The sequence below is a fragment of the Ostrinia furnacalis genome, unplaced genomic scaffold (assembly GCF_004193835.3).
Source record: "Ostrinia furnacalis isolate ACB-3 unplaced genomic scaffold, ASM419383v2 OfSCF0319, whole genome shotgun sequence".
NCBI classification, from domain to species: domain Eukaryota; kingdom Metazoa; phylum Arthropoda; class Insecta; order Lepidoptera; family Crambidae; genus Ostrinia; species Ostrinia furnacalis.
This window is the reverse complement of record NW_021130558.1, coordinates 445,026-471,592: the sequence shown is the minus strand read 5'-3', so window position 1 is coordinate 471,592 and position 26,567 is coordinate 445,026. Positions and strand designations below refer to the sequence as shown.

Here is a 26,567-nt window from a genome sequence, read left to right as displayed (position 1 = left end):
GGATTTTTTCATTTAATAACCCAAATACATAGTTAAAAAAAAAAGAAAGGTGACTTGAACTTGACTTTGTCAAAATTTCAAAAATGAAAACTAGCTAAATATTTTGGCGTCATTTTGCCCTTCTTATTATTGTTCTTGGTGTGGAACTTTAGGCAGTCTCTACATAGTTTTAACACTACGTACCTACATTGCGTGCGACTTGTTTCGATCGATAAATTCTATCATATAGCTAGTATAATAAATAACGTTTGCAGTATCGATCTTCCCGACTCTTTACGAACGCCTGAACAAAATATTTTATGTATATTACATAATCAAGATTACCTACAACACAAATAATGACAAACGCCATCATTTTTTGTTTTGCCACTTTGATAACCTTAAAAGCTTATTTTACTGTTAAAGAAATACGTTGATTTTTTAACTAATGGTCCAAAATAACTTAAACTGCCATCCGGGTATAAATATCTTATTTATAAATCACTGTTAAGTTACGCTAAGCATGTTTATTTATTTACAATCTGTGCATATCGCAAAAGGCCGAGGTCGCACGAGCCGTAAATAGCATTATTATATTAGTTACATAATATTACAATATTAACCGGCTTTTTTAAAGGTGAGGCTTATAGCAGTAGTAGAGGCCGCATCTGCTAATGGACGAGAGTCAAATCATAGGCTAATTAGACAAATGACCTTATTGGTACAGAATACAGTTTATCTAAATCAAAATTAGTATCACAATCCTGTTTTTATAAAGGGTAACGTAACGACTCTACCTGGTACATCTGGTAACTTCTGCATTAAGAGATGCCTGTGTCGCAGTAGCCTTGTGGTTTGTTTTTAAATAAGCCTTTTCTAGACACAAACAGTTCGGGAAATTATCTACCAAATAAGTATAGATTTTGGTACTTAAACCTTCATGTGCGAATTGTGCGAGTCTATCTTGCACTTGTATGTTTTCGTGTAAATGCACTCGGCGGCTTAAAATAATAGAAATGCTCTCAACAACATAATAAATGATTTATTGCTACAGACAGCTAATATGGCACAAGTGCATGCAACCAAAATTATTATAGGTATCGTAGAATCATCATAGAATAGAATAGAACAGAATAGAAAACACTTTATTGGCACAGCACATTAAACAACAACAATAGAACTAAAATAAAAAGCAAGTTGAATCATTAAAATAAACAATTAATCACAGTCTGTGCCTCAAAATCATCATCATTATTTACTTACCTGCAATAAAAATAATAAAACAATTAAACAGCCAATGTCAAAATAGCATTCGTGCCAGATTTGCATTAATAGCTTCTAATACAGTGCTTAAAAGTTACAAGCTTTGTTGACGGCCAAATCAGTCCTTGCCGAGGTAATGGAGAGTGCGGTAGTTTTATTTGGAGACCTAGTATCGTACTACGGGTAGTACAATATGTGGAACAAGGCCGTAATATTTTTGGCGTGCGTGCTAATTTACTTCTACAAACGATCTGCCCGGGGTGAAGGAACGTCGATACTTTTCTATTACAAGTTTTTCTTATACTATTTTGCTACGTTTATTGTCACCGCATTATGCTGGCCACTGTTCCTGCTGAAGCCCAGAAATGTTCAGAATGTGATGTGAGTAACTCTTCCATACTGGATGAACTAGCTAGAGCGAATTGTATCGATAGTAACACCACCAATTTAAGGCACAACCAACTTCTTAGTAACACCACAGAATAATATTAAGTACCTACCTCCTAACACTGAAAGCCCTCAGTTTCAGCAATGAAGTAATTTTTCCAGTTACTTTAAATCAATTAGTAAGGCAACTGATTCGAATAACAATAAAACGTAACGTGGGAACAATAAGAGAAGCATGGAAACCATTGTGCATTATATTTTTTAATGATTAGTGCCATGGTGGTATGATTTAACTATCAAATTATTAATCTAAACAAACGTTTAAATATATTTTCGGGCAATTTTCATTCAAATGCTACTAAACTCTCGTAGCATTTTGTCGTAGCATACAATGTTCAGCCATAGGTGTTCATACAACTCTAACATTACAGGTTTCCCCAATGCGATAGAGCAGATTAATCTATACTTATAATAAATCTGTAGAGAGGTCAATTCTGTATTATGAAATATATTTTCAAAATAACTATCAGGGGGTGATTAGTAATCGATACTGATGCCAAAAATACAATCAGTAAAATTTTTGTCTGTCTGTCTGTCTGTCTGTCTGTCCGTCTGTCCGTCTGTATGTTCCTTATAGAAACAAAAACTACTCGACGGATTTTAACGAAACTTGGTACAATTATTCTTCATACTCCTGGGCAGGTTATAGTATACTTAGGAATTCCCACGGGAACAGGAATTAGCGGGAAAATCCTTTTGTATGAAAAATCTAAACCGCTTAAGTTAGACGCTTGAAATTTGGCATGTAGGTACCTTAGTAAACTTATAGCTTAGTTACAACAAGGAATTCCCGAAATTCTCACGGGAACGGGAATTAGCGGGATAATCCTTTTGTATGAAAAATCTAAACCGCTTAAGTTAGACGCTTGAAATTTGTCATGCAGGTACCTTACTAAACTTAAAGCTAAGTTACAACAGGATATTGCAAAATTCTCACGGGAACGGGAGTTAGCGGGAAAAAACATTTATATGAAAAAATCTAGACCGCGAAAAATCTAGATAAAGGGGGTAAAACGGGATCCACGCGTACGAAGTCGCGGGCGGCCGCTAGTTAGTAATATATTTATCTAATTAGTAATTTTAGTTTTATCAATTAAAATTTCCGTAATGTTTGATAACTCACAGTTATTAAGTTAAATATTTTTAAGTTATAGTACCTACTGTTGTCCGAATCAATCAAATATTTTGTAAATATTTATGAATTGTTACTAATATCCTTATATCCTACTAATAATCTGGATGCTTGTTACTCTTTCACGTAAGAACTACTGAACGGATTTTGATGAAACTTTACAGTATTATTGTTTAAATAACCTAGAATAACATATTATAGACTATAATTTATGACGATCTGTGACAAACTAAATTTCACGCGGGTAAAGCCGCGGGCAAAAGCTAGTAGGTCAATAAAAAACTAGTAATACTTATTAATGTTTGAACTTACTTAAGTAATCCAAAAATAAACGCATTACATTACTTACACGTTTCAGGATAACTGTTCCGATCGCAAAATTTGTTTCGAGGGCTATTAACCTACGCTGGATAGTTCGGGGAGGAGGGGTTTTGTCGGAGGACCGCGGGGCAGTCGTGGTCAGCAACCACCAGTCTTCTCTAGACATATTGGGTATGTGCAAGGATGATTTTAGAATCCCTATCTCGTAAAATGTTTGATCACTCCAAGTGTCTACAACAGTTTAAAATAGTGTTCTGCTGCACTAACCAACACGCAACGTTTCTTTCCACTCGTACAAAAATCATGATGCTTGTGTTTTTTATTGGTTTATATTGTGACAGAAGTTTATAGGGAAAATTGGAATAAGAAAGGAATACCGAACCCCATTCAAAAAAGTTATCTTTAAATATAACTTTAACAAACGTCTAAAATTTGTCAAACAGCATAAAATACACCGGTCATTGTGCGTACCGATAAAGTTAGGTGGTGCAACTCAGCCTTACTATGTTCCAAGTCAAATTTTCGCAGTTAGAGCGTCTTTATGCAGACACATCTATCTTAGGTTTTGATTAAGATCTTTTTGCAAATCTTCATAAGTGAAATTTTGCAGGACAACTCAACATCTGGGACTTGGCTGGTAAAATGACTTGCATCGCAAAAAAGGAACTGTTTTACTTATGGCCTTTTGGATTAAGCGCTTACCTCACTGGGATTGTGTTCATAGATAGACGGAAAACAAAGGAAGCCTACAAGACAATGTTCGCAGCTTCTGAAGTTATGACGAAGGACAAGGTAATAACAGAAAAGATAGGAGAGACGGCTCTCCGCCGGAGAGTCTCCAAATTTACCAGTCGATGTTTTGTGTGGTATTTTTTTGATTACTATATTTGGTTAGATATAGGTGATTATTGTATTATTTTCCTCCAAACACACTATTTAAATTCTATATCAAGCTGCAATGTTTTACGACGCAGCGTCTTTCCATTCTATACATAGCCAGAACGCAAGGGTGTGAAACTAATCGAGTATAGTTTGGATATGACTTTTTTTACTAAGCTCCTCCAAACTATACACGACCAGTACGCATACGCTGCGTACTGCTCGCGTATACTTTGTAGTGACTTAGGTCAATTATCTTCCTCCAAAATATACATCGCCAGTACGCATACGGACTAATCATGTATGTATTGTAATAAGTGCGTGATTACAATTTATACGCGAGTAGTTGCATGCTAGTCATTTTGACTTATTGACCTCTCTTTCTATTACATACTAGCTTTCCGCCCGCGGCTTCGCTCGCGTGGAATTTTGTCTGTTACAGAAAAACAATATCGCGCGCGTATTTGCTCACCGTTTAGACCTACCCTGGACTACGACAAACATTTTAAAACCAAAATCAGCTCAATCGGCCCAGCCGTTCTCGAGTTTTAATCAGACTAACGAACATCAATTCATTTTTATTTATATAGATAGATTAATTCATATCTGCGTGTCTACTTTAAACATTGAATCATCTTACGACACGTGTCATTGTTTTGATAAAGGATTTTTTGGTGTTTCTTATTCTGCCATAGAAAAGATATTTGTTTAGGGGCTTATATTTCACCAATTGTAGGTATGGAAATATGTCAAAATGATTTTGTTCTTGAGATAAAAGTTAATAAATAAAATAAATAATAAATAAATATCCTTAGACATTTTACACTGCGCTTCTAGTCCCAAACTAAGCAAAGCTTGTACTATGGGTACTAGACAACGGATATAAACATAATTAAATACTTTTTTTTGTTAATACATCAGTCCAATACAAACAAATATGTTCATGCACACAAATGTTTGTACTGTGCGGGAATCGAACCCGCTACCACTTCGAACCACTACACCAAACGGCCGACAATACAAACCTAGCATTTAAAATCTCGCATAATATTGTATTTAATGCGCGTTGAACTTTCTTCTCTCACTCTCTCTCATATTAATTAAATTGTTATTTAATTTGAAATCTACCTAATCAATTTAATTTCAAAAACCACTTACAATAGTGTTAAAAATCTAGATTTATTATAAATTCAGTAAAATAATAATATTTTATGTAATAATATCAAATAAATGTAATTTTAAATATAGTTCCATATTTTACTGAATTTTACTAAATCAATATCAACTAAACACACTAGTCAAGTGTAAGTGGTGTAGTAGTAACTAATCGAGTATAGTTTGGAGATGACTTTTTTTACTAAGCTCCTCCAAACTATACACGATCAGTACGCAAAATTCGTGTATAGTTTGGAGTCACAGATTTACAAACAGGCACTCCGAAATATACACGAGCAGTTTCCTATGGGTGCGTTCTGGCCATGTATAGAACGGAAAGACGCTACGACGCATTCACGTTGTATAAGATCCAAGATCGGGCGCATTTGCATCGGTCCGTTCCATTTGCCTCGTAGTTTCCATTAGCTTATATTATTATATTCATTAAAAAAAACATATCCCGAGTTACAAAAAGATTTTTTAAAATGCTTATTTTTCCCGAGTTTTTTAAAATGCTTATTTTTCTTCATGTTTCTAGACCAAAATATGGATATTCCCTGAAGGCACTCGAAACAATAACCCGGAGTTTTTGCCGTTCAAGAAAGGTGCATTTAACTTGGCTGTTGCGTCACAAGTGCCGGTTATTCCTGTAGTTTTCTCTCCATACCATTTTCTTGATATTGAAAAAAAGACATTTAAAGAAGGTAACTACGTAAAAGCGTAAAAGTGATTAAAGTAACTTTCTGCCAAAGAATTTATTTTGAATCTTTTCACGGCAGTTTAGATGAAAATCCAATTTTTAAACCTTTTTCAGGTCACGTAATAATTCAGTGCTTAAAAGAAGTATCCACGAAAGGATTGACTCAGGAAGACGTACCAGCCCTCATAGAAAATGTACGAAATCAAATGAGCATCGTCTATAAACAGGTTGCGAAGGAAGTTATGAACGATCCGCCTACCAAATTCAACTTACTGAAAAACTGCTCTACTAAGGCTCGTACCCCAAAAGACTGAAATATTCATAATTTTATCCTTATCTACTAGTAAAGTACACTACTTAAGTACTAACTTGAATATAATTTAAAATATAATAAATAAGTAGCTAATTAATAAAATTGTCCTTTTCTTACATCGTGAGTACCTACCTTAAGTAGTCACAACCGAGTCTTTATATCAACATTTTTTATTTATAAGGAGACAAATCATTCAAGTTAGAATTTGCTGCAGTTTTCATGATGAGCATTAAATAACTAAGTATTTATTTCCTATTTGCAATGTAAGCGCAGCAGTGATTTGGTCATGTTAACTTGTTTTTGACTTCTTACCAGTAGCGGCGTAAGGGGGGGGCGGTGGGGGCGGTCCGCCCCGGGTGCCAAGCATTAGGGGGTGACACAAGTCGCGCAGATTAGTACTCACTGGCACATCTGCATGGCAAATCTGCGGTCTATGTCATGATAGGGGTGGGGGGTGTGATTGTCTTTCGAATCGGTAGGTAACCCCAAAATCCTGGGAAGGTACCAGGGGGTGCCATAGGACTTGTGACTGGGGGGGGGGGGGGTGTCACCGCCCCGGGTACCAACCCATGCTACGCCGCCACTGCTTCTTACACACCAACTACTAATTAAAATTATGTGAAGTAGCATAGCTACTTCATTCATTCATCATTTTCTACTACAATACTACATGATAAGTAAAACCCTTCCATAGAAATCCTGGAGACATGAAGGAACCACTTAAGATCAAAGAAACTCCATTCCATCCAACTCATCGAGGCTAATAATGGAGACGTTATATGGTAGCTTATTATTTAATGTAAAATTATTTTGGCTCAACTTGTACATATTTAATGATGATTTTAATCAAACTCAGTTGCTTGCTGAAATGAATTGGGTAGAAGTACTTAATTTTGTTTTATTTTATTTATTCTCAAGAAGTTTTGTATAGCCCTTAAATGCATGCGTAAAATGGAACGTGTACGCCGCTTTGGCTTTGTGGTACCCCCTCCCCGTGCTCCACCTCCCCGCACCCCCTTCGTTCGTCTGTCAGTCAATCAAATCGACAACAAATCAATCCGGAATGCAAAATTAAACACTGAAGTTTAAACTGAAAATTCTATTTTAAAACTGATATTGTTTATAGTTTTTCAGTGATTATATTTCTTGATAAATCATACTTACTTTTTGCCTATCCTAATCATTTCGTGTGTATGTAATACCTGGAGTTTTTTCAGTCTTTAGCAACAAGTGTTTGTGTAATAAATGTGTTAATTTAATGTTAAATTCAGTTTAAATACAGTCACAAAATGTGGGATAAAATAATATATATTCTCATTATTACATTAGTGACGTACATTTTCAAGCAGCTCTTTTCCGAAACACCAAATTTCGTGAAATTTAAATCAAAATTTCTCATTTTTTATATTTGGACTTCGGTTACTGCTGTAGTTTTGCTGCCGTTCTTTGTATTCAATCCGAAAAATGTAAAAAATTCCCTGTAAGTATCATACAAGCTTAATATTAAAAATGTAGACTTACCTTAATTTATTAACCTGTATTCTGTATTGATTAATTTCAGCCATACTTCTCTTAATTACTAAAAGCTCTACACACAATCACTTCTATAAAATGATTTATAGAAGCATTTATCATATCATTTTCAATTAAGTACATAAATGTTTAAATAATCAAAAACACTTTGTCATTTCAGACAAATTAAAATTACAAGCACACAGTCATATTTCATGATAATTTTGTTCATAGATTTGGATCTCAAATAGTGAAGCATGTTACCAAAATAATTGAAGTTAAATGGCATCTAAGGAATGGCAGAGTTCTTGCTGAAGACCGAGGAGCTGTTGTGGTATCTAATCACCAATCATCAATTGATATATTAGGTGAGAACTATTCAGATCTATTCGTATTTAGATAGAATTATCTTCAGTACCAAATAAGACCAATTACCTGCCTGAAAGGGGCATATTGTTATCTCTGTGATAGTATTTATTATGAGTTAATTACTACTATGAACTGTACTTGTTTCAAACACTCATTTTGGAAAACAATAAACTTACCCTACCCCAGGTATACATAGTCCTAAACTGATAAGGGAGTATATGACTACTAGTGGGCTGGTTGTTATACTGTGATAGAGGGTTTGAATTCCACAGAAAACATTATTTGAGTGTGATGAATTGGTATTCTTGAGACCTGCCTACCTACCTTAAATGAATAGTTTGAGTAATGTACCATTCCAAGCCTCTGTGGACCATACCCAATATAAGTGTCCTAAGACTAGAGACAAAGAATTTTCCTAATTTACATTACTTAAACACTTACACCCTTATGAGCAAAAGAAGTATCCATCTCGGGCGACACATCATGCACCCGGATGAGATAGCAGATATCACGCTCCAAAGAATCTAGAAATTTATAGACTCAACGGGACTAAGCAGTGAACTCTAAAGACAAGGGCTGCCACAATAGATCAAACCTGGTCGAGTTGGCGCAAGTAAAGGCCCAAAAACCAATAATAAATACACCCGTATTTACAAACAATGCTTGCTTAAGCGAAGCAGCAAATCAAACGCACAGCATTGCATCCACGCTCACTGTGAGACCTCATAGTAATGTTATGAATATGGGTGTTAGTACCAGTTAGTACTTTATTGTGTGTACATACACTGTATTATTAAATTAAATATGTACATGCAACATCCTTTATCATAGGTCAGTGTTATTATCAAGGAATAAATAAATCATTTACCCGAGTATAGTTCAGTAAATTGTGTAATATGCAATAAGGTTATCAATTTAAAGTGATTATGTTTAAATATATTCCAGGAATGTTCAACATATGGCATGTAGCTGATAAAGTTGCAGCTATAGCACGGAAAGAAATATTTTATGTGTGGCCGTTTGGCCTTGCCGCATACCTAGCAGGGGTTGTATTTATTGACAGAAATAACTCAAAAGATGCCTATAAACAACTAAAAATTACTTCAGAAGTCATGATTAAAAATAAGGTAACTAGAACAGCTGAACATTATTTCTTCAGAATAAGGTCCGACATAAATTAGTCTATGATGTGATGTAAAGTACCTACTGGCATGCATGACTACCCAGTGAACTAGTAAAGCAATTGTGTAATTACAAGAGCGCGACTTGCGCTACCTAAAGTGAATCATGCCCAATTAATATCTAATTAAATGTTTTGTGTACTTCAATGTCCCAAGAAGTTTTTTATTTATTTTTCAGACAAAGATATGGCTATTTCCAGAGGGCACTAGAAACAAAGACTTCACCAAACTATTACCTTTCAAAAAGGGTGCGTTCAACATAGCAGTTGCCGCACAAGTGCCGATAATACCTGTCGTATTCTCTCCATATTATTTTATTAATAGGAACAAAAACATTTTCAATAAAGGTAAATTATCCCCTACATACATATTTTACTACATAATCTTTGTAAAATGATCTGATGATGAATCTCCTAATGCTTGTATGTTTTTGCTTTGCAGGCCACGTTGTTATACAGTGTCTGGAACCTGTGTCCACTAAGGGTCTGACAATGGAAGACGTTCCTGAGCTCATTATACGTGTTCGCAATATGATGGACGCAGTTTACAAAGAACTATCAAAGGAAGTACTCAGCGCATTGCCACCTAACTACCCACTAGCCACCACAGATTGATCACTCAGGTATGGGTGAGATATCCAAACATAAGTAATTAAACAACAATACATGTCTACATTATTATTGAATAATAATGCCAGACGCAAAACATTATAGCCATAGTCATTATAGTTTTATTTAGAAAGGAATCATTCTTATTGTCATTTATTAATTTGATTGTTTTGTCATGTTATTTTAGAGAAAGTGTGTACAACGAGGCCAATTAAACTGAATACACAAACGTATTAGTAGAAACTGATACTGATTTATCAAGTAAACAACTGAGACAATAGTTTTCCGGCTTTCTTTTGTTTACATTTCTTATATCCAATTGTAGTAAACGATGTATAATAACAATTGTTGCAGCTAATGTGTATAGCGTAACCGTGTTACAAAACCAGTTTCTACCCTGAATACAGAAGTGAGTTGTTAATCATAGGCTACACTTCCAATTGCATAAGTTACTGAAAACGATCACAGAATCTTAATTAAATTTTGTCCCTTACATATTAATTAAGGACTTGCAAGAAGAATCTGGTTTTTACTTTGTAACACATTCATTTATCAACCAAACATTGATTTCTAGATTTAGTTTATAGTCATATTTTATGAGTATTGTGACTTACGTACCAGTCATTATCAGCTTTTGTGATAATTATTATTTAGCTATTAAATAGCCGCTTTATACGACTGAGCAATAAACTTAACATAGGCACTCTGTACTATGATTTTTTATAATTATTAATTTAGTGTTTGTTAAGTTACTCTACACTTGCATGCCCGCTATTTTTAGCTGCTTTAATTTTAGTCATTATATTTTTATAGTTGATAGTTGTAATTTGAAAGCAAATTCTTGATTAATATTTCTAGGGTTATTTTTATAATAACACAAGTCAAAACGCTAATTCATTCTCGAATTAAAAATGTGCCATTTAAATTTTTATTAATTAAGCGTCACATTATTGGACCCAAAGATGAAGTGCGGTACCAGAATACATACATAAACTGCAGTGATTTAAATTGTTTATTTTGTGTAGTCAGTTTCAAAGATACATAATATCTATCAATTAACATATAAGTACTGTATAAACCAGAGATTCGGATTGGATTTTGAAAACACATCATTCACGCGCACCACCTATTTCCGATCCAGAGATCCCAGATATAATTCCCAATTTCCCAGTGAGGGCAAAATAAAATTCTCTGCTTCCATTGTAGCAATAACTAAGCATAGGTACTTACTTTGAAGCTGACGGAACATATAAAATTCCTACTTTCCTGTGACAAAAATCAACAATCCCAATGTGATTCTTTATGCCGTGTCTATATGTTCCTATATGTATAGTGATTTTATGTTAGTACCTAACTACATGGTGTTTATTACATAGAACAGTATTATTTTTAAATAATTGTCTTTAATATTTTCACTTGCGCATGTAAGTAGTACAGTGTTTTTAATATCGTGCTAATTCCATCACGGACGCGGGATTGCGTGACACCCGTAAGTGTCCATTTCATACAAGTACCTATCGGTGCATGATGAAATCCGGACGATATTAAAAAAGAACACCCCAATATATGGTGAAAATGCTTAATATTATGCTTATTTGATAACTTAAGTTAGCTTACTATTAAACTAACTTAAGTTATCAAATATACTCGATACAGAAAGTGTTTGTATCAATGGTGATGCACCAGGATTAAGGCATTTCTTTTTTATCAACCACTCGAATTAGAACGAATATTGATATCTATTTATACAGTATTCAGTTTTGTAATATGTATTACAGTGTTCCTTTTTACAGTTTTATAAGCGCGTCAACCTACAATTTCTTATTATGTTTTGTCCTCTGAATTTTGAATTCTGTCTCTGAGTCAAAGTTCAAGATCAGTTGGAGGAAAGTCATTTGGGTTGATGGTGCAAGCTTTTTTTTAGTTAACTACCAGGAACATTCTCTCCTAACACCATTTTCTTATAAGATGAACACACTCAGAAATTGCACAAGAATAAAGATAATATAGGTACGTGTATTTTGCTGTGTACTGCGCCGTGTGGGGGACGGCCGTAAAGAATACCATTCCCGCCGACCTCGTCATTTTTCTTTGGTTTTTTCTAATATAAGGCTAAGCGTAAGCTGCGATGTGGATGAAATTTAATTATCAATGACGATTATAACAGAAAAGCATTATTTTAATGGCAGACTTTGAGATAGTATAATAAGAGGAATAAATTATCGTAGAAAAATGTAATGTTTCATGAACATACCGAAAACAATCGCAATGTCTTTTCTGCATCGCAACATACGCCAAACTCAAGAAAAGTAATAAATAGGGCTTGAAATAAGGTAGCTTTTATTTTTATACTGCCCTTACAGTAATATGAACTTACATTACCTAAACAGTAACGAAAACCTGAGTGCTTCATCGTAAAATATAACTAATGCACAAAAACCTACACGTTTGTATTTGCATTGTTTTTAAATCGCTCGTAGACAGTAGGATTTTTATTCGAGATCACGACTAAAAAAATGTTACTCAGCCTAATACTTATAGGTAATTTTTACACAACGTCGTACTTAATTCACCACACTCCCTTTAATCGAATAGTTAATCTGGAAAATACAGTAATACTACAGTACATTGCATAAATTAGGAACTTAACTTCTTAACAAGCATTCAAAACCTTGATGAAAATTAAAATGGTAATACACACTGCATACATACACAGACAAAGGAATATTTTAACAAAGACATACATTTACATTTCGTGATCTCAAATGAAAAATCCGTTTTAAAATACCTGTAATTTTTGATAATTATTAAAACACGTCATAGTATTTTTAATGAACCCCCTGTATTTAATCACCAAAAATGTATCTTATGTGATTTTTAGTCCTAAATTTTTTACTTGTGTATGTTATTTGAGACAAGAACAATGAAATGTGAACTATTTTTCCATATTTTCATATGTGCAGTCTTTTAATAAAAAAACAACACACAGGGTTAATGTTTTTTATTTAAGAAAAACAACCTTTTGTGTATTTTTAATACAATTTCATTTTTGTATAATATTTACAAAACTTGTACAATAATAAAGTATTTGACCACCAACAATAAACTTTTCTATGTATGACTATCACAGCTCTTTACGGATTCGGTTTAGATTTACCTGAAAATAATAAATCTACTTAAATTATTTTTGTACAAAATATGAAAATATTATAGAACATAAGAATATTAGAATTTATTGATCGAGAAGCAAAACAATATTTGTTACCATCTCTCATTATTTTAAATGCTGTCTTGTACGAATTATAAAAAAAAGTGAACGCTTCATGTAATCTATGAAAATAACAACACAAATTGCCAGTTTACTTTTAAATGACAGTATTTTTGACCAGCATCGCTTTCTGGCTTTAACACTATGAAGATTGTCTTAGGCTGAGTTGCACCACCTAACTTTGACCGTAACTTTAAAGATAACCGGTGTTTTTTGTATGGAGTTTGACAGATTTTTGACGTTTATCAAAGTTAAAGTGAAATGGTGCAACCCAGCCTTACTTTTTTCCAACAATAGGTAAATCTACGTTGTTTCTCTGAACGTCGTGTGTTAGTCTGAACTAGCTGTAGGCGAAGCCGCCTAAACTTATCACGAAAATCATTAGACACAAAAACACGCAAAAATAGTTCTTCGAAAACGCATTAATTAGACGTGAATGTTATGAGTGACTAGCTTTCCGCCCGCGGCTTCGCCCGCGTGGAATTTTGTCTGTCACAGAAAAACTTTATCGCGCGCGTCCCTGTTTCCAAATACCGGGATAAAAACTATCCTTTCCCGGAACTCAAACTATCTCTATGCCAAATTTCATCAAAATCGGTTTAGTGGTTTAAGCGTAAAAAGGAGACAGACGGACAGAGTTACTTTCGCATTTATAATATTAGTATAGAGTATAGATTAGTATAAATGATCAAAAGTTTAAGAATACCTCATTCAGCCTCAGCGAATTTGGTGCGGCGCGCGAGCGTCTCAGCGGAGGTATTGGAGAACATCTCTTGCATGTCCATCTGCGTCTTGTCCACCAGTGCGCTGATGTCGTCCTTGTCCACACCCTCAGTCTCGATCAACGGCATTATCGTTATTATGATTTCGCCTGGGGAATGAGTAAAATCATTTGTGAATACTTTTATATTGGCGTACAGAAACATTGCGATTCACCATTGAATTGGGCAGTTGACTCTAACAATGATCATACTTTATGAGTTGTTCAATTGCGATTTCTCCGTTTAAAACTAGTTTCCCATGGAAACCTTTCCAATTGAAATCCTGCAGCTGCAGCAGCTCTAATACACAAACGCCAATGCATGCTCGCTTTTTCTAAATTAGTTGACAGGAATCTGTTATTATTACGTTTGTTGTCGAAAAATTACCTGAACCAAAACGGCGTCTCTTCGAGTCCAAGAAGTGGTACTTGGAGACCACGACGGGCTGGATGGGCGCGTTCGCAGCAAGCGCCACGTGGAATGCGCCTTTCCTGAATGGGAGCAACCGATCTCCGCAGTGCCGGGTGCCTTCAGGGAATAGCAGCAGTTTGCGCTGAAAGAAAAAAAAAGGAAAATGTTATTTTCTTGCAAATAAATAAAGGCGCTTTTTGTCGTTTTTGCTCTGTAGAGCAGTCTCTCGGGGTGGAGGGTGCGATTAGATTAGTACCTATTATGAAGATGTTCTATTTCTAAGATTTTCTAGGGTACTGCACTAGATGACTAGACCATTACTAGTATTACCATTGCTAGACAAAAACTAGTATTACCTATGACTACTCACTCGTGAAGTGTTGATAATCAATTTCAATAAGGCGCTTAGTAACCACGTTCCAATAACATCAAGACAATAAGTCGTCGGGCGGTAGGTACATTAAGGAGCAGCATGACAAACTCACACTATTGTCAGTAGGCTTTAAAAAGTTTTGAGTTCCTAATCAATCATAATAATAACCAGTGCATTCCATGCAGTTTAATGACATCATGACACAAAATTGCCAGTGCTTTGTTTATATTACTAACGCCAATTCGGAAAAACCAATAGGTAGGTAGGTAGGTACCTATGTGGAAATTAACCCCCTTACTAATAAAACTTACACGCTCGTTGAACAGTGTTTTAAAGTGACGTTTAGTATGGAAAAGTCATTTTAAAATAGTGTTCAACAACTGTGTAACTTTTTATTAGTAAGGGGGTAAATGTTTACACGTCAGTAAGGTAAAATATTTGAACATTAATTAGTAGCTAGGTATTAAATATGACGTTAGAAACGTATTTGTAGGTGGTAAAAAAGATAAAGAAGTGGCGGCAAATTGCCAAAAAATATTAGTTACCTACCTACTTACTTAATTATCACTAACAAATAAACTGCGGGTTCTTGTACATGAGCTGTGTCACTGACCTAGGCTATGATTTATAATGATTAGTTAAAAGTATTTACGTAAAAATGTGTTTTAAATACTTTTTGTGAGTTTTTGTGTTATGCTAATAGGACAGGGCAAGGTACGAAGACAGCAGATTTCAAATGTTGAAATGTATGAAAATAGGTGGAACAGCCATTGTTTAAGTAATTCAATGAGCGGTCAAAGGTGATGTGCCTACTAATTATGTTGAAATTAGTGGCATAAATTACGGGCAGGTACTTAATACGTTTTTATTACGTACTGCATCACAGCTTGGGGTGGTACAGCAACTTCTACACTACTACAACTAGAAAGATCTCAGCGCTCAGTTCTAAAGGTGATGCTATTTAAAAACCGCCTATTTCCAACAGATCTTCTTTACCGAGAATGTAACCTGCTTAGCGTCAGACAACTCTTTATTNAATGGCCCGTAAAGTTATCTCCTGGCCTCCACGAGACAGGCTTGCCTAGTGTGGAGTCCAAGATTAATATGAAAAATGTAATTGTTTTTCTTGCAATAAACGATTTTATTATTATATTTTATTATTATTATATTATTTTTAATCGGATTTACTATCGATAGATAAGCCAAAAGATATCTGCAAATTTACTAATTTGCAGATATCTTTTGGCTTATCTATTCAAAGATTGATTACTATCAATCTTTGAAGATTAGTATTCGTGGGTGATCTTTTAATTTTTGCTTTCTTTTAACAATGAATGAATCAAATGACTTATGTGTCAGTTTGAAAATAACGACCAAATATCTTTTTTGATCGTGATCATGAGCCAATTTATTAGAATTGAACCCATTTTCTGGGTTCAAAGCGATTCACCACGTCACTCATCATACCTACCGATTGCGTTGGTTTAGCGGCTCGGTAGTCGATAACATAAGCTTCGGCTAAAGTTTAGCTTAAACTTACCGATCCAGTAGATTTAAAATAAATGAGTAAACATTATTTTAGGAATTTCAAGATTTTTTTCAGTCTATCTCATTGAGCTGTGTCATTTAAGCACATTCAAGGTTTATACTGACGAAGAAATTCGTTAACCTAGAACGTTAACATAGATAAGGTCCTCAAAGGTCAGAGGATGTTAAAAAATATCGAATTGCCAAACGCATTATTACTCAACCCAAGCACAATAAATCGTGAGCGGACTTTCAACGGCACCCGAATGAAAGTGAACGCGTGTATTTCACGACACGACTAACGAAAACAAGACACCTCCTTGTCAAAGTTTAAATTATGCTAAACATAACATTCTGCCATGCCAGGCCAATGAGTCACGCGCACTTAGGTATTAATTAGTTAGTCTATATAATCTAAGCCTATGTTTCTCAAACTAGAATACACGACCCCCCAGAGTTCGCCAGTGATCGTTGTTTACATTAATCACGTCAAATAATAATAGTGACGTGATGGTCTAAAATTCTGACAAATACAAGCCCTTAGCTTAGACTACCCATCACATTAGCAATCAAAATCATAATTAAAAAAAACAAGTGTGTGCACTGTGCACATTTTACACTACTTAACCGATTTAGTACAAAGACTGAAATTTAAACATTCGCAGTCGTCCAAAAATTCAATAGAAGTGGGATAGGACGAATGAATTGGAAGTTTGAAAACCCTGATCTACATAAGGAATTAATTCACATGCACGCGCATCCTAATCAAATGATGCTCCTAGTGATAATAAGGCCAACCTTGTGCGTCTGTATCGCCTCCGCTTGCTTGTTGAGGGCGTCTCTCGCGGACTTCGCGCCCCGGTCTATGAACACTGTGCCCCACATCCAGGCAGCTGTTCCAAAAGGCACCAAGTACTGCAGCGAGCGCTTGGCCACCACTGTGCACCTTGCCATCAACGGCCATAGCACTGCCAGCACTGAAAAGGTTGAGGTTGTCCCTTTAGCACGATATTAATGAAGTGCAACAACATTATGTGCATGAAACTATTTTGTTACTTGCTTAATGACAGCAATAGTTCCTAAATGTTCTCACTTTTATGCAGGGTTAGTCTCTACAATACTGCCTGATGCCTGTCGACCAACCTACCAGTCCGTTACAGTCACTGAACTGCTGATATTAAAAATCAATGAAGAAAATAGTATTGTACAAGAACTGAAAGTAGCACAGAATAGAACAAAAACCACGTTTCTTGCTTTACAAAATAATAAACTGATGTAGAGCTTTTGGATTGAAATTTCAGAAGCATTAATTAAGTATGTGGATTGATATTGCAACCCATCATCATTTTGCCAATCAATATTAGATTCATATCTAACCTGCTGTAGCCATCGAACCCGTTTAGGACTATTAAGTAGGTAGAAGCACCTATTAGTTAAGTCTCTTAAAAAACTGCCATACCTCTATTTTTCCTTGAACATCAATCAACACAACGTGCTAGATCCTTGTAAACATTAATAAATCTGATAAGTAGGTACGAGTCAAGGGCTACACGCTAATAACCATAACTTGTAAGTAGTCGAGAAGTTTTAAACCATTATTTTTATTATGAGTATCGATGGACAGACACTAATCTTAATTTTTTACTATTCGACCTACAGCTTGCGTAAGTAGGTAAGTACCTATTGTTTTGCCTTGTCCAGTCCATCCATGCTGCACTTACCAGATGCCAAAACAAAATTAGTGTAAAAAATAATAAGAACAGTAATTACTGAAAAAGTAGAATTACTTAAGTGTGACTGAAATACCAGGAAGAGGAAAACATGCTGCACCGACTCTACCTCAGATAACAGAGCATATAAGGCGAGCGAATGACGATAATAAAGTAGCAAAATGATACACAATGATTACCTATAAGCATAATAATATGAACTTTATTTTGAGTTTGAAAAACACATCATTAATCTAAAGGACAAAATCCACTTGACCACCCGTCCATTTGGGCGCAAAGTCAAAGGTCGCTAAGTATATCCTTGGATCATAAAATCAAATTCGATTCATTCCCCATCATACGTCATAAAAGATTCATTGACAAGATAGGACCCTTCAAAGACGTTCATCAATCAGTTCCCCGGTGACAATCACCACTTTGTAGTGCCTCGGTTGCGTATTATTTGCACAATAGAAACCGTACTAACAGGAAACTCCTCAAATGTTTTATTGCGTTTGCTTAGTGGTGATCTCAACTCAATGGCCATCGTCACGTCATTATGCTATTATGAAGCCGACACATTGAATGCTGGCGATTTCGAACAAACACAAACAATTTGTATCATCATCTCTGGACTATTTTGTTATTACTCATAGACAATAACCCCACTGAGCACGCGACAAAGATTTCCTCTTAACCATTTTCCTATTCATCGCAAGCCTTTTAACTCGATACTTTTTTCTTGTGTCGCTGTTTGGTTGTAGGTATACTTACTTATGTCACTAAGTAGGTACATAAGTAACAATTACGTGCTAAAAGGTGTTCTAATTTTTTTTTTGCACACCCTATGTTGACCTTGGATTTTACAACATCCGCCGTATTTTTAAAACAAATACAAATACGAAAATCTTTATTTGCGAAGCATATTAGGTAAATGTACATAAATGGTGGCATGATGTGGTGTTCCCCTCAAGGGATTACCCCCGGCTTGTATTAGAACGGATAAGTAAAAAGACTTACATACCATAGAGATCAAGTCCACTTTGATGGTTGAGAAGAATGACGGCTCCTCGCGAGTTGTCCACGTTCTCCAGCCCTCGAACAGTCCACCGAATGCCGAGGGACCTCGCTGTGAGCCGCAAAAGTGCCGCTGGTATTCTGCCAACATTATCAATGAATTTCGGTAAAGTTGTTAGCGGGAAACACTTAGCACACAAGTCATTGAGTCATAATAGTTAAAACTTAAGAATTCGCAACATGCTTTGAAGAAGCACAAGCAGGGATTACCTACCTAAACACCGAAAGAACCTACGCTCAATAAACAAAATAATGTCAAATGTTGATTCTTATAAAAATCTAACTTGAAAAAATCGATTGCCACAATTTACCCCTAATATCTCCATAAGAAAGATCGTGGGTTCGATTCCCACTCCCTGAGGCAATCGATTTTTTTGCAAGTATTTAAGAATTTAGTTTTTAAACTTACCAATGCTACAAATTTTAAAAACATGACATTGAATTGAATACGTATTAGGTATTAAGTAAACATCGCCTGGCTTATATTTAAATAACATTAGATGTAGTTCAAAGTTCATAAATAGATACGATGGACTATACTAGGAAATATACCGGGTAGGTATTGTATTGCAAAGTCCATATGAGTAATATTAAATCATTTGTTGACAACTACGTCGACTCTACCTTGACTTGATGACAAGCTAAAAATTGCAAGGTATCTTTTATCGGTAAAAATTTTATCGATCTAATAAGTAGGTGTGTATGAGTAATCGTGTAGGTAAGTATCTACTAAATCACAGGATGTGTGATTATCATAACTGAGTAATATAATCAATAAAAATATACTTTCTTATTAATCACCTACTCCGGATTCGGATTATCGTCCCAAGGTTGTTTAGAGTACAAAACAAATTAATTACCCACATTTTGGGCGCAGCCGCACTCAACTTAGAGACAAAAGGGTCGAAAGTACGTCTAATAAATAACATTAATAAATAATTAAAATTCATTCCTGCTTAACGCATGCAAATAATTTTATTTTTGGCTTTTTGGTTATGCATGAAAGTAAACAAAGGCCTTTTATCCTAACTTATAAAATACCTAAACGTCAATCTCTCTCTGTAGCTATTTATAAGTTAAGATTGATTACATAATAAGTATGTACTTACTTACCTACTTATTAAATATTTTTATATTAAAAAAAACACAAAATAACAATAATACGATCAAAAATCATTCAATTAGGAAAGCAAATAAGAGCTGTAAAGGTGTTAAACGTTACTGCTATTAAACTGTAAGCTAATACTTTGTGTGTTATCAGTTACTTTTTTAAGTACTCTAGGTAAGTAGTCAAGCCAGGATTGCAGTTAGAACTGTAAGCGAGGACAAAAAGTATAATAAATAATAAACAATGCAAAGACCCATAATACAACGTTGCATGGACGTTAAAAATTAATTCGTGATAAATAGAGCGCTCATATTTAAAAAAAATGGTATAATTCGATTCGTAATAATTAATTAAATAAGTAAGTAAATAAAAATACTTACAATGCATTCCTCGGGTCAAACCGCTTAAGCAACATTAAAGGTAGCGGTGCCGAAGCGAATATCAACGATAAAACAATAAATAATGTAAACTGAAAAAAAAGAAACACTCTCTCAGACTTTCAGAAGCCCTACTTAAAGACTTAATAAAACTCAGAGACTCATTTTGTTTGAAGCCTTAAATCCAATTAATCTCATAATCTAATTTGAAGAAAAAATATTGCAATAACAATACTTTTCAGCATAAAGGGCTTAGTAACATTTTATAGTTGACTGAAAGTGATAGGTAAGTACTTTTAAAGGAACAAAAAAGCAAAGATGATTTTATGAAAACCAAAACACTGTTAAAAAGTGGTTTATTTTAAAATATACTTATTAAATGTTATTTAAATATATCACTATTATGAAGGTTATCTTACTTACCTTGATATAATATCTGGCAATAGAGCTGATGGTAAACAATATGATGAGGAGTGCCATAATGCACCCAAGCACGACGTTGACTGCGTTAAGTGCCGTCATTTTTGTGTTTCCTACATACGTTCCTGAAACAAAATACATTCACTTATAATAATTGCAATATAACACGAAAAGATACTAAGTAAGTACCTACCTAATTAGTCATTATTTAGACTCCAAAAGAGCTAAGTTCTTTTCTCGTGACTAGATCTCTTTCGATTCCTCCATTCCTCAATAACAACTCAGTTATTTTAAGGTATTAAACTCTATTCTGTACTAACTCTATCTTCAAATAACAATCTAAAAGTATAGCCCTACTTATAGCAAACTGTAGCTTACAGGAAAAGCTTTTTTAGTAAGTACCTACCTACTCGTGTACTTAACTACGTTCGAGAGATTTCCACTAACTGAATTACATTGTGATTTCAGCTGATTTCAGCTAGGTACTTATTTACATTCGATTATTACGATTAACATCACCTGTATTATGAAATAATTTAGATAAAATGATATCGACATGTAGGCAGGCGATTAGTAGATGTGAGTGTTGATGACTTGGCCATTATCTATTTGTGGGTTATGAAAAATTATGGTATACCTATTCATATGCACTATTTGTCATGCTATAGTAAGTATGTCATTCGTTATCTAAGTAGTGGTCACGTACCAACTCCATGTTGTGTCACAGATTATCGTGTAAGATCTAAAAACATGTAGGTACTTGTACCTTACATGCATTTTTTCCGCCTTTTGTTCTCTCAGTACCTAATAACATACCTATAGTTGCATAAAAAGCATGAATTTTAATTGACATAGGTAACTGACCTTTGTATCTATTTCCATTGACCTATCACCGGTCCCTGATAAAGTAACGATAGTTACTTACCTGACGTAAAGGGGGCTTATTACCGATGACTCTACCATCTCTACTTATCTATCTATGACTGTAAAACTGTTTGAGAGATGGTATCTGAGAGATAAGTTCTTATTTGGTTGCAAAGTACTTAGACCTGAATCTCCTGTAAGTAGAAGTAGAAAACGCGTGACCACAGAACGGATTACTTAGAATTACTTTGCTTAAAAAACTACGAGGAAAATTGAGGAAAATGCGGAAAACCCCAAAGGTTTTATAATCCTTTGCATTGCAGCTATAAAGTTATTCCTTATCTTTCAGGTCATTCCATATCTTATAGAGATGAAATAAGGGAATCGAGATAAATGGTCTTTGGTCTAACGACACCCTGTGACGTGAATCGTCCTTGTTTGCGCATTGATATGAATAATTTATCTAATTAGTCGATATTATTAGTACATAAATAGGACATGGGATTTGATCTTCTCGTTTTAACTTAAAGGGCTGTTTATAAATGTTTATATAAACTATTGGTAATTAATCGTACCTACCTAAATCAAAATTAATTAACACATTAAACAAAAGGGGAAATAAATATCCAATTGAGCATCAGTGAGAAGCTATAAGTTTTTCAAGTTTTCTCGCTTTCCACCTGTGTTTTTGTTTTTAAGACGTGTCAATTACTTAGCACTTAGCAGGCAGATGTCACTGAAAGACGTTTTTATACATTATCTTCTATAATTATTGCTTGCACAACAATGGCTGTTTAACTTAGCTATAAATTATTTTAATGACTTTAATATTTCATGCATATTTACATGCCAATAAGGGGTCATCCATAAAGTACGTCACACGTAAAGAGGGGGGGAGGGGGTTGACAAAGTGTGACATGGTGTGACAAGGGGTGGGAGGGGTCCTAAGTTTCGTGACATCACATTTCAATTGTTTTAAATATTTGATATAATGTTGATTTCATAAAAAAATGAACTTAATTTAAATGGAAATNGTGTGACAAGGGGTGGGAGGGGTCCTAAGTTTCGTGACATCACATTTCAATTGTTTTAAATATTTGATATAATGTTGATTTCATAAAAAAATGAACTTAATTTAAATGGAAATAAAACTAATTTCGGAACTGCTGTTAATTTAATAATTTTTCGATGTGAAATTGCAAAACATGTGACGTCACACTAGGGAGGGGGGGTCTCAGAAATGTGACCACCTATGACAAGGACGGAGGGGGGGTAAAAAAATCATGAAATTCGTGTGACGTACTTTATGGATGGCCCCTAAAGACAAGTAGGTATTAGTGATTGTGTGTTACGCAATCACCTACCTTGATTATCGTCTTTAATTAATCATTTCACTAATACCTAGCAGGTAGGTAATCCTTTGAAACATCCGTGAATGAAATAATCATGTTCATGAGCGGAAATAAGTATACCTAACCTAGAAAATTGTAGGTAAATAAACAAATCAAGATATGACATTATTAACAAATACAACTTTATCGTGGGATCTACACATACACGCAATAACATGGTGTCATAGGCACCCTCGTACCTACTTTACAAGTTGGAACGACTAACATAACTTTATGGAACTCTATCTTCTAGGTAATCTAGAACTTATCACCCGACTAGCATAGCCACTCACTAGTGATGTGACTAGTGGCAGATTTGACCAAAATGATAGGTATCTGCTGCGACCTACCTCTACTTAAGTAGAGTAAGAAAGGAAAGGAAAGATAGGGTTACCAGATTACTACCTAAGTAGCGAAGTATTAGTACTTACTTATTAAATAAGAGCTAATTAACTTAGTGGAAAATATTAATAATAAAGTAGATAAGCTCGGGCATTATACAGGACTCAATATAAAAATGTAAGATAGCTAGCTACTTATCTTATGCATAATTTTCCCTAGAGTTTTAATTGGATTGGAAGCGGACCTATTAGTGTTTATTGGCAGATTGATAATAAAATCACACTAGCGCAATGTGTTGTTCCGTGATTATAGATATTTTATAAGTAATAGTGTCAAAGTCAACCATCTCCCACTTTCCATGCACGTGATTCTATTACCTACTGACCGTGGACCGCGGGTTCACTATCAGAAAGATAACGCGCGTACATCTAGCGGTCATGAGGGTGTACGGAAAAAAACAAACATGACCCCGGCTTCATGACTGAACGTGGATATTTATTAAGTATTTTATCTTTTAAAAATATAAATATATTGTGGCATTTAAAATAAAGAAAATGCAGTAAATTGCATTGTAGAGTTGGTATGAATATTGCAGTGTTTTTAGATCTACTTACAACAACAACGTAACAAACTAAACTAAGCTACTTAGTATCTACCTACTTACCTACATAAAATATAAAAACTACAATGCAATTAATTGCATAAGTAAGCACTGATATAAAATAATACTGCCTCTCATTTTGTGTTTCGCTGAACCAATATCGATATCTATGTCTAGACTTAATTTTGAAGTGAAGGGATTATAAAACTTCGTAATAGTACCTACTTTCAGCTTTTAGCAAGTAGTAACTCAGCAAAGCAAAGTTGTCTGTGTAGGTGCATTATAATCTTGCGTAAAAACTCAAAATTGTTAGGATTAAAAGCTAGTGATGATTTTTATACTAAATTCAATGTTTAAGTATAATGCAAGAAGAAAGTTCAAATTGTATTACATCAAAACTTTCACTAAGTAGTGGGTGTGTTCTTTGGAGAATGTGCTATTATTACTTTATTAGGAACCAGTTAGATTTCATAACAAATTAGATCTTTCTGTCATTTATTTTGTTACAGCTCTACAATACCTACTAGAGGCCTAAATTTTCGTTTTCGTAACTTTCGTTCATCTCTCATTACCCTTAGTAAAATTTCAGTTTTTCAGGTTGTTCCTTCTGCGTTTGTGTTATGTGAAGCAAACATTAAAATAATCAATTTATAACGTCTAGTTAAAACAGTTCTTGAATGTAAAGTTATGTGTTAAATAAATAATGAATTAAAAGTTACCTAGTAAATCACGCCTGAAGTTGGAAAAATATGAAATACATAAATAACAATCACTATCAATTATAATAATCATTCAGTTAGTTAGTAACGCTAACAGGACTGTTTTTAATCTTTAATCCGGTTGCAACATAGCAAAGTAGGCATTAAACTACTGTTATGAGGACATGAACATGTTAGTACATAAATAATAAGTAGATAATCTTCAATATCTTTTTTTAATCTACATAATATGGCGCACCCAAAAATAAACTGTTGCAAAATATTACTTGCGCACGTAACTAAGTACGAAGTGGTACGAAGTACCTTTGTGAATATTGATTTTATTGAAAGATAGCTTACAAGATGTTATAGCGATAGTACCTACCTAATGTAAGTAAAAGTAGTAACCAGACAAAAACTAGAACAACATCCCCATCCCATTTTACAAGACGAGATAATGTATTTCGGTAGTTTATCCTACCTTCAATAGTGACCCCACCCCACTGGAGCGAGAATCGAACCCGGGCCGGGCAAACCCATGCGCTAGAGATTGGACACTATCAAATTACACAACAATTTGCACTGAGTACAAACGTGTTAAACTGATTATAGTTCCCCAGGAATGTTTATTATAAATTACTTTTTAGATAAGGTTTTAAGGCTTTTAATCCAATGATTAATAAAACATTTTGTTTCTATGCAGTTTAGAAACCTATGAAATGACCAAGCATTTTGTTTTGTAGGCAAATAATATAACACGCCTACTATGCCCTTATTTTCCAATTCAATTTATTTTTTCACATTAATAAAATCCAAAATAGAAGTAAATAAGTAGTAGGTAAGGTAATTAATATAAGAAAGAATCTCGCAAAACTAATTGTCCACTTTTTTCCCGATAAAAGTAAAGAAGGAAAGTAATGTTTCGTTCCTTTTATTATACTTCTCTGGTAAAATGCTGTCCATAAAAAATCCGGTTTATTATACGGTTTTGGCTATTTTCACGTTCTTTCCATAACTTCGTGTTCTTGAGAAGGAAATCCTTCAGTAAGGTCGCATCTTATCGGGATGAATTAATTTACACACGGTCTGTCTTCAAACAAATGTAAAGTATGTTTTACGACAGAAAACAACATGCAATTTGCAAACATAAAAGATTGTTCAGTCAGATCAGGTGATGTTAAAATTTTGCCAACTTAAGCTTAACCCATAATTCACTGCCTACCTAATAAGTACATAGTAAAAAAGTAACACATGTTAATATAATAGTGAAGTAAGTAGGTAGTTACTTAATAAAATAAAAATATTAAACTGTTTATTAATAAATGTGCTTTAAATTGAATTAAGCTTTAGGTACTGACCTGTTAAGCGCAGTTCAAAAGAGCAGTTCGCTCTAGTCGTACGATCCTATAACAATATACTTTTGTTCCCTTATTGAGATTAAGTATTAAACTTACGACCACCTAAACACCAATGTTTTGGCACTCACACTCCTAAACGATTAAAATTAATAACTTGGTAATTGCATTTTTCTTTCATAAAAATACTTAATCGAGTTTTTATTTTTATTTGGATTATGCGCACAGACACGCCACTGTTGTCCGAAAGCCAGCATTACACTGGAGTCGAAATGTCGTAGTACATCACTAAGTAACTACTCACCGCGCGCTTGGGCCGTATGATGATGACCGAGTGCCTCGCGATAGCTTCATCCGATAGTACTATTTGACGTTGGCAACATGGTACCTACGTTATGTCAGTTAGTAGGTCTGAGGCGCGCCCAC

The 26,567-nt window shown here is 34.5% G+C and overlaps 3 protein-coding genes across 8 annotated transcripts; 2 read left to right on the top strand and 1 right to left on the bottom strand.

Moving 5' to 3' along the window:
* Positions 1-1,273: 1,273 nt before the first annotated feature.
* On the top strand, positions 1,274-6,576 carry LOC114360039 (1-acyl-sn-glycerol-3-phosphate acyltransferase beta-like). The gene is made up of 5 exons (XM_028314596.1): positions 1,274-1,623; positions 3,180-3,313; positions 3,753-3,934; positions 5,715-5,880; positions 5,991-6,576. Exons 1-5 carry the CDS (start codon positions 1,436-1,438, stop codon positions 6,188-6,190), a joined length of 870 nt encoding a protein of 289 aa, XP_028170397.1. The 5' UTR covers positions 1,274-1,435; the 3' UTR covers positions 6,191-6,576.
* Positions 6,577-7,199: 623 nt separating this feature from the next.
* Positions 7,200-12,012, top strand: LOC114359344 (1-acyl-sn-glycerol-3-phosphate acyltransferase alpha-like). The gene is made up of 5 exons (XM_028313691.1): positions 7,200-7,669; positions 7,936-8,069; positions 9,016-9,197; positions 9,430-9,598; positions 9,693-12,012. The coding sequence occupies exons 1-5, from the start codon at positions 7,479-7,481 to the stop codon at positions 9,863-9,865; spliced, it is 849 nt and encodes a 282-aa protein (XP_028169492.1). The 5' UTR covers positions 7,200-7,478; the 3' UTR covers positions 9,866-12,012.
* Positions 11,971-26,512, bottom strand: AGPAT2 (1-acylglycerol-3-phosphate O-acyltransferase 2). Of its 6 annotated transcripts, none has more exons than XM_028313655.1 (9): positions 26,273-26,413; positions 26,145-26,190; positions 20,894-21,015; positions 20,474-20,562; positions 18,933-19,066; positions 16,998-17,176; positions 14,276-14,441; positions 13,834-13,998; positions 11,971-13,016 (listed from the first exon to the last, which is right to left on the bottom strand). In XM_028313655.1, exons 3-8 carry the CDS (start codon positions 20,990-20,992, stop codon positions 13,835-13,837), a joined length of 831 nt encoding a protein of 276 aa, XP_028169456.1. In that variant the 5' UTR covers positions 20,993-21,015; positions 26,145-26,190; positions 26,273-26,413; the 3' UTR covers positions 11,971-13,016; position 13,834. The 6 variants fall into 6 exon arrangements, with proteins under 6 accessions (XP_028169456.1, XP_028169448.1, XP_028169466.1 ...); XM_028313647.1 differs by having other exon boundaries at positions 12,667-13,031; positions 26,372-26,416; XM_028313665.1 differs by lacking the exon at positions 26,273-26,413 and adding an exon at positions 26,446-26,463 and having other exon boundaries at positions 12,744-13,016.
* Positions 26,513-26,567: the final 55 nt, after the last annotated feature.

What these genes read in the sequence shown, in the direction of transcription:
- LOC114359344 (XM_028313691.1), top strand. Translation starts at nt 7,479, where the DNA reads ATGTGGGATAAAATAATATATATTCTCATTATTACATTAGTGACGTAC. An exon ending in AAAAATGTAAAAAATTCCCT is followed by an intron (nt 7,670 to 7,935) that starts GTAAGTATCATA and finishes TTTTGTTCATAG; the next exon opens with ATTTGGATCTCAAATAGTGA. An exon ending in CAAAAACATTTTCAATAAAG is followed by an intron (nt 9,599 to 9,692) that starts GTAAATTATCCC and finishes TTTGCTTTGCAG; the next exon opens with GCCACGTTGTTATACAGTGT.
- LOC114360039 (XM_028314596.1), top strand. Translation starts at nt 1,436, where the DNA reads ATGTGGAACAAGGCCGTAATATTTTTGGCGTGCGTGCTAATTTACTTC. An exon ending in AAGTTATGACGAAGGACAAG is followed by an intron (nt 3,935 to 5,714) that starts GTAATAACAGAA and finishes TCATGTTTCTAG; the next exon opens with ACCAAAATATGGATATTCCC. An exon ending in AAAAAAGACATTTAAAGAAG is followed by an intron (nt 5,881 to 5,990) that starts GTAACTACGTAA and finishes AACCTTTTTCAG; the next exon opens with GTCACGTAATAATTCAGTGC.
- AGPAT2 (XM_028313647.1), bottom strand. Translation starts at nt 26,398, where the DNA reads ATGCTGGCTTTCGGACAACAGTGGCGT. An exon ending in CTTTCGGACAACAGTGGCGT is followed by an intron (nt 26,191 to 26,371) that starts GTCTGTGCGCAT and finishes ATATTGTTATAG; the next exon opens with GATCGTACGACTAGAGCGAA. An exon ending in TTTGACCCGAGGAATGCATT is followed by an intron (nt 19,067 to 20,473) that starts GTAAGTATTTTT and finishes TAATGTTGGCAG; the next exon opens with AATACCAGCGGCACTTTTGC.